At 44.5% G+C, this 14,688-nt stretch overlaps 1 protein-coding gene across 1 annotated transcript in view; it reads left to right on the top strand.

Annotated features, from left to right (window-relative positions):
• Positions 1–7,182: 7,182 nt before the first annotated feature.
• Positions 7,183–14,688, top strand: part of LOC132831392 (BTB/POZ domain-containing protein KCTD5-like) — a 28,985-nt gene continuing 21,479 nt past the window's right edge. The window contains exon 1 of the mRNA XM_060849513.1: positions 7,183–7,372. Coding sequence (XP_060705496.1) covers positions 7,223–7,372 — 150 coding nt within the window. The 5' untranslated portion in view covers positions 7,183–7,222. The remainder of the gene's footprint in view (positions 7,373–14,688) is intronic.

The following is a 14,688-nucleotide window of genomic DNA, read 5'->3' as shown; positions in this document are numbered from 1 at the left end:
ATTAGTTTAAACCCACCCCAATAGCCTTAGCGAATTCCTCCCCCACCCTCCCAGATTGTTGGTACCCCTCTGGTTCAGATGAAGACCATCCTGCTTGTAGGGGTCCCACCTACCCCAGAAAGAGCCCCCAATTATCCAAGAATCCAAAGCTCTCCCTCCCTGCACTATGCCTGTAGCCACGTGTTCAACTCCTCTCTCTCCCTATTCCTCGCCTCACTAGCACATGGCACGGGCAACAAACCAGAGACAACAACTCTGTTCGTTCTAGCTCTAAGCTTCCATCCTAGCTCCCTGAATTTCTGCCTTAAATCCCCATCTCTTTTCCTATGTTATTGGTGCCTATGTGGACCACGACTTGGGACTGCTCTATCAGAGACATCACAAACCCTGGCACTTGGGAGGCAACACACCAACCATGAGTCTCTCTCGTCCCCACAAAACCTCCTATCTATCCCCCTAACTATGGCGTCCCCAATGACTACTGCTCTGCTCCTCTTCCCCTTCTGAGCAGCAGGGACAGACTCTGTGCCAGATCCCTGTACCCCACTGCTTTCCCCTGGTAAATCTCTTTTCCCCCCACCCCCAAACAGTATCCACAACAGTATACTTATTGTTGAGGGAATGGCCACAGGGGATCCCTTTCCGTCCCCTGACTGTAACCTACAATGCAACTACACAAATATACGACTTCCCAGAAGTCCTCGCTCCTTCCTCGTATCTTTTGGCAAATGGAGGCCCAACTCGCGAGGTAAGTCCCTTTTTAATGTGGGAAAACTCAGCCTTCCCAGAAGCCCTAGCTTCACCTCTCCTCCTCCTTTCCTCGCCGCTCTGGCAAAATGGATGCCAAGTGCTAGAAAGTGGGATTAGAATAGTTGATTATGATCAGTGCAGACTTGATGTACTAAAGGGTCCTTTTCTCTGCTGTAGACATCTGACTGAATGATAACAATGTACGCAGTTAGTCATATTAGCTAAGGAAGCAATGCATCGAAGCTTAAGTAGATTGAATCCTGGATTGAGATGGTTGTCCTTTCAGAAGCGATATAGCAGAATGGCTCTATATTGCCTGGAGGTCAGATGAACAAGAGTTTGTGCAAAATGTACAATAATTACTCTCTCACTCTTCACAGTTTCTCACTTTGGTTACTCAACGAATTGCCCACTCTGCCACTTTCTCAGCATTCCCTTTAAATTTCCTTTGATTCTCCATTTTTATTCTTGTTTAGTGTTGGTTAAAGAACAAATGTTAAAGAAGACATCAAGATACTTATTCATCGAATTGTTTGGGGCACATTTATATCCATGCGTGGGGTCTGTTGGAACCTTTAATGACTCACCTGAAATATGGCATCTCCAACCAGGCAGCACTCTTAGAGAGGGTCAGCCTTGGATCTTTGTGCTCCATTCTCTGGAGTGGGATGTGAATCCATCTTCTGATTACAACTGGGCCACCTCTGACATTTGCGTGTCACTGCAGGGAGAATCGTGATTGAGAAATTGTCAGTAATTGTCTGGGGTAGGGACAGAAATTGGTTGACTGTTTTGGGTCACTTTCCTCATTCTGCTGTTTAAAGGTGTCTGGACTGCGGAGCTCCTTGCCTGTGAGAGACTGTCGAGGGACCTCCAGCAGCGTATTGAAGAACAGCCGAAGTTAACCAGGAACTGGCCTAAGGTTATCTCTGTGCTGGAAGTGGGCAAACCTGCTGTCTTACCACAGCCTAAGCCACCCAAATCACTGAAGAGGGTTATACCCAAGCCAAAGCGAGTTAATGCAAAGCCAGAAATGGTGGTTACAAAGCCTGAGATTGCAGTGCCGTTGGAATCCCAGAGAGAAATTGTAACACCAGCTGGGACAAATGTTAAAAGGGATGAGGCGTTCTGGCAATTTTATAACCAACCCTTGCCTCTGTGATGAACTTGACTAATGGGTTCATTTGCTCCAAAACGGTAGGCAGCTCACAAGTGCAGCCTGGCTTCACATTCAATTATGTACCTTTTTGAAGTGCAGATTTGAAGCAGGAAGTTAAGGGAAGAGGGTCAGACAGTGGTAATGTCACTAGCCTAGTAATCTAGGCTAATAATAGGGGATGCAAATCCTACCATGGCAGCTGGTGGAATTTAAATTTAATGAATAAATTATAAACTGAAAGCTAGTCTTGAAGGTGACCATGATCATTGATTGTTGGAAAAACCCATCTGGCAACGCTATTGTCCTTCTGGAAGGATATCTAGTCCTTCAGATGTGACTTCAGACCCATGTCAATGCTTTAACTCTTCTAAAATAACCAAATATGCCGCTCCATTCAGGCATAATTAGTGATGGGCAACAAATACACACCAGACTTGCAGGTGGTGCTCATATCTGTACGTGAAGTGGGCAAACTTGCTGTGTTACTACAACCTATGCCACCCAAATCACTGAAGAGGGTTCTATCCAAGCTCAAGAGAGTTGACAAAAAACCAGAAATGGTTACAAAGCCGGAGATTACAGTGCCAATGGAATCTGAGGAATAACAAAACTAGGCTTGATTAGAAAGACTGTTAACCAACATCATAAAAAACAGTGATTAGGTTATGGCGAAGATATGCCTTCATATCATTGAACAGGTGGTTCTCCCTGGAGTGTCAGCTGCTGAGGGGTGATATTGCAGAGGTTTATAAAATTGAATGGCATAGGGTGAATAGCCAAGGCCTTTCTCTCAGGGTCGGAGGAGTCCAAAACTAGAGGGCATAGGTTCAGGGTGAGTGGAGAAGATTTACAAGGGACTTAAGGGGCAACTTTTTCATGGAGAGTGGTGTATAAATGGAATGAGCTACCGGAGGATGTGCTGGAGGCTGTTACAATTACATCATTTAAAAGGCATCTGGGTGGTACATGTTTAGGAAGGTATTAAAGGGATATGGTTCAAATGCTGGCAAAATAGAATCGATTAGTTTAGGATATTTGACCAGTATGGACAAGTTGGACTGAAGGGTCAGTTTCCATGCTGTATACCTCTAGTGTTGTGGGATCTTAAGCCCAATGGAGGAAGCCAAATGGGTCTCCATAGCTAAAGCCTTCAGAGATTAAAAAATGTTGTGAAGTAGGAGCGAGAAGTTGACACAGGACCTTGTCCATTTATCCTATCCATGCCCTCATGACTTTATAACCTCTATAGCATCTCTCCTCAGCCTCTATTCCAGGCAAAACAGTCCATTCAGCCTCTCCCTTGCCTCACAAACCTTGCAACATTCTTGTAAATCTTTTCTGAACTCGGGTTTCACAACATCCTTCCCATAGCAGGGAGCTCAGAATTGCGCACACTATTCCAAAAGTGGCCTAATGAATGTCATGTATAGCCGCAATATGACCTCCCAACTCCTATACTCAATGCTTTGTCCAACAAACACAATCGTACCAAATGCCACCTTCACTATCCTATCTACCTGCAACTCCACTTTCAAGGAAATATGAATCTGCACTCCAAGGTCACTTTGTTCAAAAACACTCCCCTGGCCTTTACCATTAGGTGTATAAGTCCTGCCCTGATCTGCCTTTCCAAAATGCAGCACCTCACGTTTACCTAAACTAAATTTCATCTGCCACTCCTCAACCTGTTGGCCAATCTAATCAAGATCCCATTGTACTCTGAGGTAGCCTTCTTTGCTGTCCGATTTTGGTGTCATCTGCAAGCTTACTAATAATATTTCCTATGTTCACGTTCAAATCATTTATATGAATGATGATTTTGGATACTGTAATTAGCAAAAATAAATGCATGTGGGCCATGTAAGAGCTGTTTTTAATTTGCTGAATGACTTGGACGAAAGAGTCTGTTTCTGTGCTGTGTGGCTTCATCTGGAATACACTTCCTGTAAAATGGGTGGAATTAGACTCATGAAAATTTGAAATGTGGTGGTGAGTGACATAGCCTGATTATACCTGTTCCAGTTCATAGAAACTCTACTGTCTGAGAACAGGACCTATGGCCCAACAAGTCCACACTGACTCTCCAAAGAGTAACCCACCAGACCCATTCCCATACCCTATTATCCTATATTTACCCCTGACCAATGCAACTAGTCTACACATCCCTGAACACAATGGCCAATTTAGCATAGCCAATTCACCTAACCTGCACATCTTCAGCACCTCCCCCTCCCTTCCACTGCTCCCTATCACCAAAAGAATCCATTCCTCCCATTGACCAACCAGGTTATACCCGCCACCTGTCTTCACCTATCTCCAGTTCACCACCCTGCTCCTGCCACCTACTTCCCCACCCCCAATCTGCAGCTCTCCCTACACCCACCCCCAGTCCTGAACAAGGCTTACATCTGAAATATTGATGTCTGCACAACCTGATGCTGCCTGGCTTGCTGTGTTCTTCCAGCCGCCTGCCTGTCTACTTTGGGTCCCAGCATCTGCAGTTTTTTTTTGTCTCTAACCATCTTTGGAGGAAACCAAAGCACCTGGAAGAAACCCCTGCAGACATGGGGAGAATATGCAAACTCTACATAAACGGTTACCCGAGGCTAGAATCGAACCCAGGTTCCCTGGCGCTGTGAGGCAGTAGTGGTAACCACTGAGACTCTGTGCTGCCCCTCATTGAAAGATTAATTGGCTGATTTATGCTTTTGAGTCTATACTTTTTGTTAATGTTTTACTATTACATTTTTTAACTATTTCCGAAGTGGGGAAATAAACATCTCTGGACGTTCACCAGCTTTAATCATTTTAGCTTGTGCATTGTGATACTGAGGCAACTAAAAATTATTGTAACAATTCTGCTTAGGTGTTAGGGGAACATGTTATTAATAACATTTAAGGTGCAAATATAAATCTTTATCCTTCTTTACATTTGATGAATTAGTTTTGACTTATAGCCAACTTGCATTGCACTCTTTTGTAACATAGCTTGAGTAAAAATATCTTATCGATTAATTAGGGAAGCTAGATTAAAAACCTTGGGCAGAAAGCATATGTGCTTGCATTCTTGATAGATCAAAGCAGCGTTACGCCATAAAGGAGGCTATTTTACCCATCCATTTTCCACTTGTTCTTCGTGAAAATCATTACCTGGCACCACTCTCCTGCTGTTTTTCTATATCTTTTGTACATTATGTCAATCCAAATAATTGGCCAGTGCTCTCTTGAATGTCTCAATGAAACCTGCCTCCACCACATGTCGACTAAAAAAGCGTGTCTCCAAGGGTTCAAGGATAAAAGCCATTTGGCTACAGCTAAGGAACAAAATCCTCCGAATGCAAATGTTTATTTTTACTCCTCTTGCAAACACTTTAAATCTATGTCCTCTCATCCTTGATCCTATTATGAGTGGGAACAGATTCCTCTTGTACATTCTATCCCATCCACTCCTCGTTTTTGAAATCTCTATCTGATCTCTTCGCTGCCTTCTCTTCAAACTTCTTCAATCTGTTCTCTTTTAAATCACTTCTGTATTCTCTTCGATGTGTTCTAAATGTGGCGTGCAGAACTGTACACAATAATCCAGTTGATGCCTTGTCCTAGCATGTGTCCTATAAATGTTCAATATCTTCTTGCCCTTGTAGTTTTTGCATCTATTAATAAAGCTGAGGGCACTATGCTTTATTTACTAATCTCCATCTATCCTGCCACCTTTAATCTGTGCGTGTATACACCCAGGTTCCTCTGCTCCTGTAGCCCCAAAACTGCATCATCTTTCTGCAATGAACTCACCTGCTACCTATTTGCTTACTGCACCAAATTGTCCATACCCTTTTGAAGTTCTACACTGTCATTTTTTAGTTACAGCTCTCCCAAATGTTGTCATCTGCAAACTTTGCAATTACCTTTTGCATGCTAAGATCTAGATCATTAATCTATATCGAGAATAGCAAGGGTCCTAATACTGCTAATCAGGGGACATTATTATCAACATTCTTCCACACTACCAGTATCCTAATCTATAATTTGGGCAATCAAAATCCCCCTTTATCACTACTGTGTAATTTGGCAGCCTAGAGACTGCATGGAGCAAGGACGTTATACGCATTTTGTTTTGTTCCCCAGCTCTAGCCAAGTTGAACCCTTTGAGGTATCTTTCCTCTAACACTGCAATGCAATCCTTCACCACCACCACCTGTTATCCTTTCCTTTTGTTTTCTGCTGTTTCTTAAATATTTCTGCGTCAAAATTTCTGTCCTAGTCAGACCTTTCCTTAAGTTTAGATCAGAGTGGTGTAGGAAAAGCACAGCAGTTCAGGCAGCATCCGAGGAGCAGGAAAATCAATGTTTCGGGCAAAAGTCCTTCATCAGGACTCGTGAAGGACTTTTGCCCGAAACGTCTATTTTCCTGCTCCTCGGATGCTGCCTGACCTGCTGTGCTTTTCCAGCACCACTCTGATCTAAACTCTGGTTTCCAGCATCTGCAGTCCTCACTTTTGCCTTGACCTTTCCTTGAGCTAACTCTGTTATTACTGTAATATCATGTTTCCTTCTCATTCCCTAATCTTATTGACTGTACACTAACTATTGACAATTATTCACCTTAAGCTGAAAATGTGTTGCTGGAAAAGTGCAGCAGGTCAGGCAGCATCCAAGAAGCTGGAGATTTGAAGTTTCGGGCATGAGCCCTTCTTCAGGAAAGCCTTTCCTGAAAAAGGGCTCATGCCCGAAACGTCGAATCTCCTGCTCCTTGGATGCTGCCTGACCTGCTGCACTTTTCCAGCAACACATTTTCAGCTCTGATCTCCAGCATCTGCAGTCTTTACTTTCTCCTAGAAGAATTATCTATCTTAACCCTGGTTTAAATTTCATCACTTTCTTTCTTGCTCTTTTTTTTTTTACAGTCCATTCCTGAGAAAGGCTTTTAAATGTTACGCCTAAAGCTTGCTCCATTACTAGCACAAAGCCCCCATTCTCCTAAGAGCCTGAACCTATCCTCCTTTTAGACTACAACTCCCAGCTCGCTTTTCGGCGGCTGACTACGACTGCCCAATTCAGTCAAGTAAGGGCGGGGCCGAGCCGGGTGCGCGCTTGCGCAGTACTGTCGAGTGGCGCGCCTGCGCGTTGTGGTGGGCCGGGTTCGGTTCACGCCTGCGCGTCGTGGTGGTGGGCTGGGTTCGGTTCACGCCTGCGCGTCGTGGTGGTGGGCTGGGTTCGGTTCACGCCTGCGCGTCGTGGTGGTGGGCTGGGTTCGGTTCACGCCTGCGCGTTGCCGGGGTAGTGGGGAGGAGGTGGAGGCTGATGGCAGCTGAAGATGGCGGAGGGGAAAGAGCCGAATAATAAGTGGGTTCGGCTCAATGTCGGGGGCACTCACTTTCTGACCACTCGGCAGACCTTGTGCCGTGAGGAGAAGTCGTTCCTGTACCGCCTGTGCCAGGAGGAGGGGGAGCTGCTGTCGGACCGAGTGAGTGACCTGGGTTCAGGAGGCGGGGTGTGTAGGCCCCGGGGTAACTTGGCCAGCTCGAGAGAGGGGGGAGAATTCCTCACCCTCGTACAGATGGCCCGCAGGCTCTCAGTGAACAAAAGGGCCCTCAAAGCAGAAATCCTGACGTTGGTTCAGTGTTGAAACCTGGAAGTCAAAGTAAAAACAACTGGCATAATTGCATTTACATAGCACCTTTCACGATAGGGGCTTGCCAAAGCGTTTCAGTCAGTTGAGCACTTTCTTGAAGTTCAGCCACTCTTGTTTATGAATGCAATGCACTTTTTTGCACAACCGGCTCCCACAAATAGCAGTGGGATAATGAACGGCGGTCTTGTTTCTGTTTTGAAGAAGTCACGTTGGGCTCAAGCTTATTTGTTGTTTTTGTCTCCCCAGATGCTGCTAGATCTGCTGAGTTTCTTCCAGCACTGGATCTTTATTTTGAATTTCTAGTATCCAGCGTTCCTTGCTTTATCTATTTCAATTATATTAGTTATCGACCAGGATTCTACAGAGACTTTATCTGCCCTTTGAAATGCTACTCGTGATTATTTTGTGTCATATCCAGAGCTTTGGTTTAATTTCTTATCCAACAGATGGCAATTGACAGCATAGTGTAGATCATGCAGTAGATGAGAAGCTTTGATTTCTGATTCTTAAGGCCAGGACTTGAACCTATAAGCTTCTGACTCAGATCTGAGAGCTTAAGTTGACATTATAAGTGAAGAGTACATTAGGATTAAGAGCAAATACTGAAAATGAAACACTCTGCGAGTAGGTAGCATGTGTGGAATGAGCAACCATTAATATCTCAGGTTGATGACTTTGCCAGAACCTGAAAATGTTCAAGATATAATCATTAAGTAGAAAGGCAGTGGTAGGTGGATGATAGTGGCTGGTAATGGGTTTTAAGGTGGGGGAAGTTGAGTGATGAAAGGGAGAATGGTGCAAGGCGATACTGGTGACAATGAAACAAGTAAGGAAATAAACACCAAGTCCAGTGGAGGTATGGATTTTTACTGAAGGAATTGAGAGTGGGGATGAAAGTGTGTAGGGTGAAAGTGGGTGAGGTAGAATGGAAAATCTGGCCCTAATGTATCTGAGAATGTGATGGGGCACAGGATAATCCCCAGGACAATGTATAGATAACTGTTTATTTATCCACTGATGCTGTCTGTCCTCGGTTATAAACCACTGTCCTTTATTTCACATACTAATTGACCAATAGTAACACAGAATAGGGAGTTAGAAGTGACTGAGGCAGGGTAAGATCATTTAATTTGGTCAGTGTAATCACAAAGTCCGCTTACTGAGTTGGGCTCCCTCAGCAGCAGTGACTGTATTGCAGGACCAGTATAATAACAATTGAACATTGTCAATGTTGCTAATGGAGTCAGATCTTTGAAGCAGTCAATGAACAAAAGAATCAATACAAACATAGTAGATAAATACTCTTCTAGTCCGTCAGGAAAGGCTGCACCCATTAGATCAAAGCAATTTGCAATGTCATCCTGAAGGTAAATTAGAAGATGATAATGAAATACAATCCATGTCAAAAGGAAATAAAACCAAGTTACTGTAAGCACGCACCTGTTCCGTCACTATTTGTAAAGAGAGAAAAATAGGTTGTGGCATTTTGCGTGTAGTCTTTCTTTAGAACGGGTGTAGGACCAAAGTTTAAAGTCCCATTCAGGGGTCCCTTAGCATGCATAATGCAGCACCTTAAAATAGCCACCGAGATTTTGATCTCAATTTTTGGTAGGACTTGTGAACATGCAACTTTGATCTTAATCTGAACCTCAGTCTCTCATGTTTAAATTAGGCAGTTCCTGAGAAAGTTATTGTAACTGAGTTCCTGGTGTGGGCTATTTGCCTGAAATATTCTATGATTTGTAAGAGGAAATATAGGAGATGGTGGTGGTATGGCAGTCATATCTCTGGACTGTTCATCCAGAATCCCAGCTCTGTGTTCTGGGGGGCATGAGTTCGAATCATACTGCGGTGGATGGTGAATTTGACTCTAAAAAAAATTAGTCTAATGTTGGTCCCAAACCTTTACCTATTGTCATAAAAAAATTAGGTTCCTTAATATCCTTTAGGGAAGGAAATCTGCCAACTTACCTGATCTAGCCTACATGTGACTTCAAAAACTTGTGTTTGACTCTTAACTGCCCTGTGGACGATTAGGGATGGATAATTAGGAATAGGGGCTTAGCCAGCGATGCCCCCATCTCATGAATAGGAAAAGTAGTTTGATTTGAATGTGTCCAACAAGTTTTGGATCCTTGTGTAATTGAGGTGAACCAGGACTTGGCTGCACGTTTGTTGAAGAGGTAGCTGAGAAGTCATACATTTAAGTCAATGAAACTGGAAATGACCTTTTGCAAGAGCTGACAAAATCTGAGGCCAGCAACTGAGCACAGCAGGTCAGGCAGCACCCGAGGAGTAGGAAAATCGACATTTCGGGTAAAAGATCTTCATCTGGCTTTTGCCCGAAACGTTGATTCTCCTGCTTTTCGGATGCCGCCTGACCTGCTGTGCTTTTCCAGCACCGCACTCTCAACTCTAATCTCCAGCATCTGCAATCCTCACTAATCCTAGTCAATTAGCTTAGTTGGCTGGATGGCCATTTTGTGATACAGAGTGGTGTCAATGGCACGGGTTCAATTCCTCCACCTTGTGAGACTACCATGAAGGACTCTCATTCTGAATCTGTCCCCTCGCCTGAGGTTAAACCACCATCAGTTACCCCTCCCTGATGAGTGACCAGCCCTTTGGTGTAGTAAAACAACGACAATGTTACCTATACAAAGGCTTTTAAATGGAATTAAGATTACTCAAAAAATTAATGCTATGGAAGCTAGAAATTGAAAATTTTCAGATCTGGCAGCAGCTGAGGAAAAGGAAAAACTCAGTTTAGTGTTTCAGGTCTGTTACCTTCACGAATCAAGATTTTTATTATGGTGTGGATGAACAACTGTGACTTAAAGGGATCCTGCAAAGCTAAGGCAGCTGGAAAATGCTGTAATCTTGAAGATGTTTGTTGACAGCCTGGAACTCATAGATTCTTCTTTGTGGGCATTTTAGATTGTGGATACCAATCGGTTGGTAAGGAATTGCACCATTTGCCCAGGTTGAGATTTTCTAAAACTGAAGTTGACAGATTTCTGTTAGCCAAGGGTATTCAGAGTTATGGAACACAGTCAATGGACCTAAGGTACAAATCAGTCATGATCTCATTGAATAGTGCAGCCGACTTAAGAGCTTGTTCTGTTTACCTGACACCACCTCTTACACTGGCTTAACTTGTTGGAGAGCGACTAGGCTCAGGGACTCTGGGGTTATTTTCTTCATCTTTCCATTCCTAGCTTGGGAATATGCAGTCTCTCCTGCTGCCCAGCCAATTAAAATATTTATTTGCCAGTGAAAGAACCATGATTCTAAGAATCCATTGTCATCTTATAATTTGACCTATCTCTCCACGTATCAAATTTTGCTTTCTTTACCTGGTTTCCTTGATCGTGATATTTTTGAAAAGTTTACTTTTCTTTACTACTATCTCTTTTTGTTGCTTTGTATGCCTCTGTGGATGGCTGAAAAAATGCCTCATTGCTAACGTGTTGAAAAGTGTCAGTGATCGAAGCTATATTTAGATTTGTAATAAGGGCAATTTGCTTGCGATGCCAGTGTGATGATCAGTACCTCAGCCCATCTGCGGTTGAATCTCTCTTCCATGTCTTTGCTAGCTCCAGACACAATTCCATTCCTCTACTGCTGGCCTCCTACCTCCGAATCTCCATAAATTTCACTTAATCTGGAGCTCTGCTATCTGCATCAAGCCTTGTTAAGCCATCACCCTGTGCTGTAAAACCAGTGTTTGCTGTTTTGGGTGGGGAGTGAGGCATGGTGGTGAGGTTTGGGATCGGTGAACACAGGTAGAGGGTACGACCTGGTTGGTCAATAGAGGACTGAATCCGGTTGTCAGTTGGAAGGGAAGGTCAGTCAGAGGATTGAAAGGGAGGGGGAGGGGTTGGAAAAGGAGTTGGGGTTGGGGAGGGAGATTATTTGAAATTGGAGAAATCATTGATGAGTCCTCCGGCTGTAGGATGCCCAGGCAGAAGATGAAGTGTTGTTCCTCCAATTTGTGGTGTGATTTGCTGTGGCAACGGAGTCGTCCGAAGATGGTCATGTCATGGAACTGAAATGGGTGGTGATTGGGAGGTCAGGATGGTCCCTCCAGGCCTGGCTGAGATGCTTGGTGAAATGTGCCTTGAGTTTATGTTTGGTTTCGCCGATGTAGTGAAGACCACATTGGGAGCACCGGATACAGTAGGCGGGTTTGGAAGAGAGGCAGGTGAACCTCTGTCTCACCTGGAAAGACTGTTTGGAGCCTTGGATGGGGGTAAGGGGATGGGGGTGGCGTGCCGGCAGGTTTTGCATCTTTTACGGTTGCAGGGGAAGGTACCTGCGGATTGGGGTGGGGGGAGGTATTGGTGTGGGGACAGTTGTGCAAACCAAGAATTAGCAAACGAGCGGTTCTTGCCGGAGGGTGGGGAGGGGAAGATGTTCTTGGTCATGGGGTCTAATTGGTGTTGGCAGAAGTGTTTAAGGATGATTGAATGCAGAGACTGGTGGGGTGGTAGCTGAGAGGAGGACCCTATTTTATTACTTTAGGAGGGGGGTGGTCTAGAGCAGTGGAGTGGGGAATGGAGGTGTTGCAGTGGAGGGCTGTCTGGATGACAAAGAAGGGAGAAAGCACATCCAAAATAGGTGGACGTCTGGGATGCTTGGGAGTGGAATGTCTCCTCGTTTGAGCAGATGTGACAGAGGCAGAGGAATTGGGAAAACAGGATGGAGTTCTTGCAGGATACTGGGTGGGACATGGTGTCATCTGTGCATTTATTGTAAATGTCTGCCTGGATATTGTCACCAGAGATGAAAATGGAGAGGTCAAGAAAGGGGAGGGAGATGTCTGAGAATAGACCAAGTGAATTTAAGGGCAGGATGGAAATGTGGGCGAATTTATTATTGATTAGGCCAGACACACTCAACATTCTTAAGCCAGCAGCCCAGACCATAACTTTGCTGTTTGTTTCAGTGAGTGTTCAATGAAATTTACCTGGAGTAAGTTAGCGAGGTTGACTACCAGGTTTTAAAACAGACAAAAAAATTATTCAAATTTTGAATGAAACATAAACACCAGAATATCCATAGAACTCAGTCTATCCAAACCAGACTTAATTATGCTGTTCTGAAAATACACAACAGTCCCAATAAACAATCCCTATTAAATCGAGTAAAAATGAAACCGGGGCTTACAGAATGAAGTTAGAAGGGCAGAATGAGAGAGAGAGAGACGTTCCAGTCTTTTCTTCACACACCACTGCTGAACTGAATTAAGGTTTTGAACTGCACAGTTGGAGAGCTGGCTACGCCCCTTGACAATACAGGTTACTTCTAAAACATAAAAGCTTTGGCCAGAAGACCCAGTTGGGAAGGCAATAGATGGATGCAGGTGGGGAGTAATTGCAATAGGTTGGTGGAAAGGGTGGAGTGGACAGGTGGGAAGGATGATGGGCGGGTAGGACAGGACACGGGAGTGGTGTCAAGCTGAAGGGTTGGATGTGGGGAGAGGGGAGATTTAGAAATTGGTGAAGTCGGTATTGATTCTGTGTGGTGGAAGGGTCCCAAGTCGGAAGATGAGATGTTCTCTGGTTGTCAGGTGGCTTTGATTTGGTGGTGGAGGAAGCCTAGGACTTGCATATCCTTGCAGGAGTGGGAGGGGGAATGGCAGCAGGGCGGTGGGGTTGTTTGGTGCATGTGTCCCAAAGATGTTCCCTGGAAATCTCCGCAAGTTGGCATCCTGTCATCCCAGTGTAGAGGAGACCCCATCAAGAGCAATGGGCACAGTAGGTGAGGTGGGTGGATCTGCAGGCAAATCTCTGCTGGATGTGAAACGATCCTTTGGGGCCTTGGATGGAGGTGAAGGGGAACAGTGTGGCACAGGTTTTACACCTTTTGTGGCAGCAAGGTAAGGTGTTGGGTGTGAAGGGTGGGTTAGTGGGCGGCGTGGACCTAACAAGGGAGTCACAGAGGGAATGGTCTCTGCAGAACACAGATAGGGTTTGGAAGGGAAATATATCTCTATTGGTGGAGTCTGATTGTGAGTGGTGGAAGTGGCAGAGGATAATGCACTGTATCCAGAAATTAGTGGGATGGAAGGTGAAGGCTGGAGAGTTCTGTTCTTGTTGCAGTTGGAGGGGTGGGTCCAGAGATTAGTAGGTCCTGGTCCTCCTCCACTGCCGAATCAAAGCCACCTGACAACTGAAGGAAGAACCCCTCTTTTTCCGCCTTGGGACCCTTCAACCACACGGCATCAACGTTGACTTCACTAGTTTCCAGATCTCCCTTCTCAACACATTATCCCAGATCCAAGCCTCCAACTCTGCAACGCCCTCTAAACCTGTTCTACCTATCTTCCTTCTCTCATATACACTCTACCCTCCCAATCAACCTATCACTATTACCCTCCACCTGCAGCCACCTATCACTTTCCCAGCTACTTTCCCCCAGCATCACTCCTATTTATCTCTCAGCACCCTTCCTTCTCTTCATTCCTGATGAAAGCCTTATGCCCAAAACGACACTCCTGCTCCTTGGATAGTGCCTGACCTGCTGTGCTTTTCCCGTGCCATGCTTTTCCACTCTGACTCTCCAGCATCTGCAGTCTTCCCTTTCTCCGAGTTCCTCAGACCAGTGGTGATACTTACAAAGCAACCTGTCCTGAAACAGTCATTCCCAGAGGAAGCATTTGGACCATATTCAGTATAAAGGATGGATGGATGGATGAAAGTAGCCTAAAAAAATACAGCTGAGGAAAGTTTGGATCTTCTAACCAGGAGAACTGGAAAAAAAAATGAAATTGTATGAATTTGTATAAATGGATTTTTTTGAATTCAGTAAATTTTAATTTAGTGTGCTTAAATCAATATCAGACTCTGTGGAGGTAATTTTTTCTGCCACCTTCTGAACTAGTTTTGAAGGTGGGATGGTGAGAACAGTCTCTGACTTGGTAGCTCTACAACAGCGAGATGAAGGGAGAGTATAGTTTTCAACCTCTTAAATGTTATTCGTGTAAAAATTCGATCCTTTGTGAAAAAGAATTCAACTTTCGAAACCTGACTTCTTCACAAGTATAGGCTGTCATTATTTCTTTCTGTATAATATTATCTCAATAGGACTGTTGAGAAATTAATTCCTTGAAGGATTTCTCAGATTGATCCCATATTTATCTCAGG

The sequence above is a fragment of the Hemiscyllium ocellatum genome, chromosome 33 (assembly GCF_020745735.1).
Source record: "Hemiscyllium ocellatum isolate sHemOce1 chromosome 33, sHemOce1.pat.X.cur, whole genome shotgun sequence".
In the NCBI taxonomy this organism is placed as follows: domain Eukaryota; kingdom Metazoa; phylum Chordata; class Chondrichthyes; order Orectolobiformes; family Hemiscylliidae; genus Hemiscyllium; species Hemiscyllium ocellatum.
The sequence above is the reverse complement of the archived record's forward strand: the minus strand, read 5'-3'. Positions and strand labels throughout refer to the sequence as shown.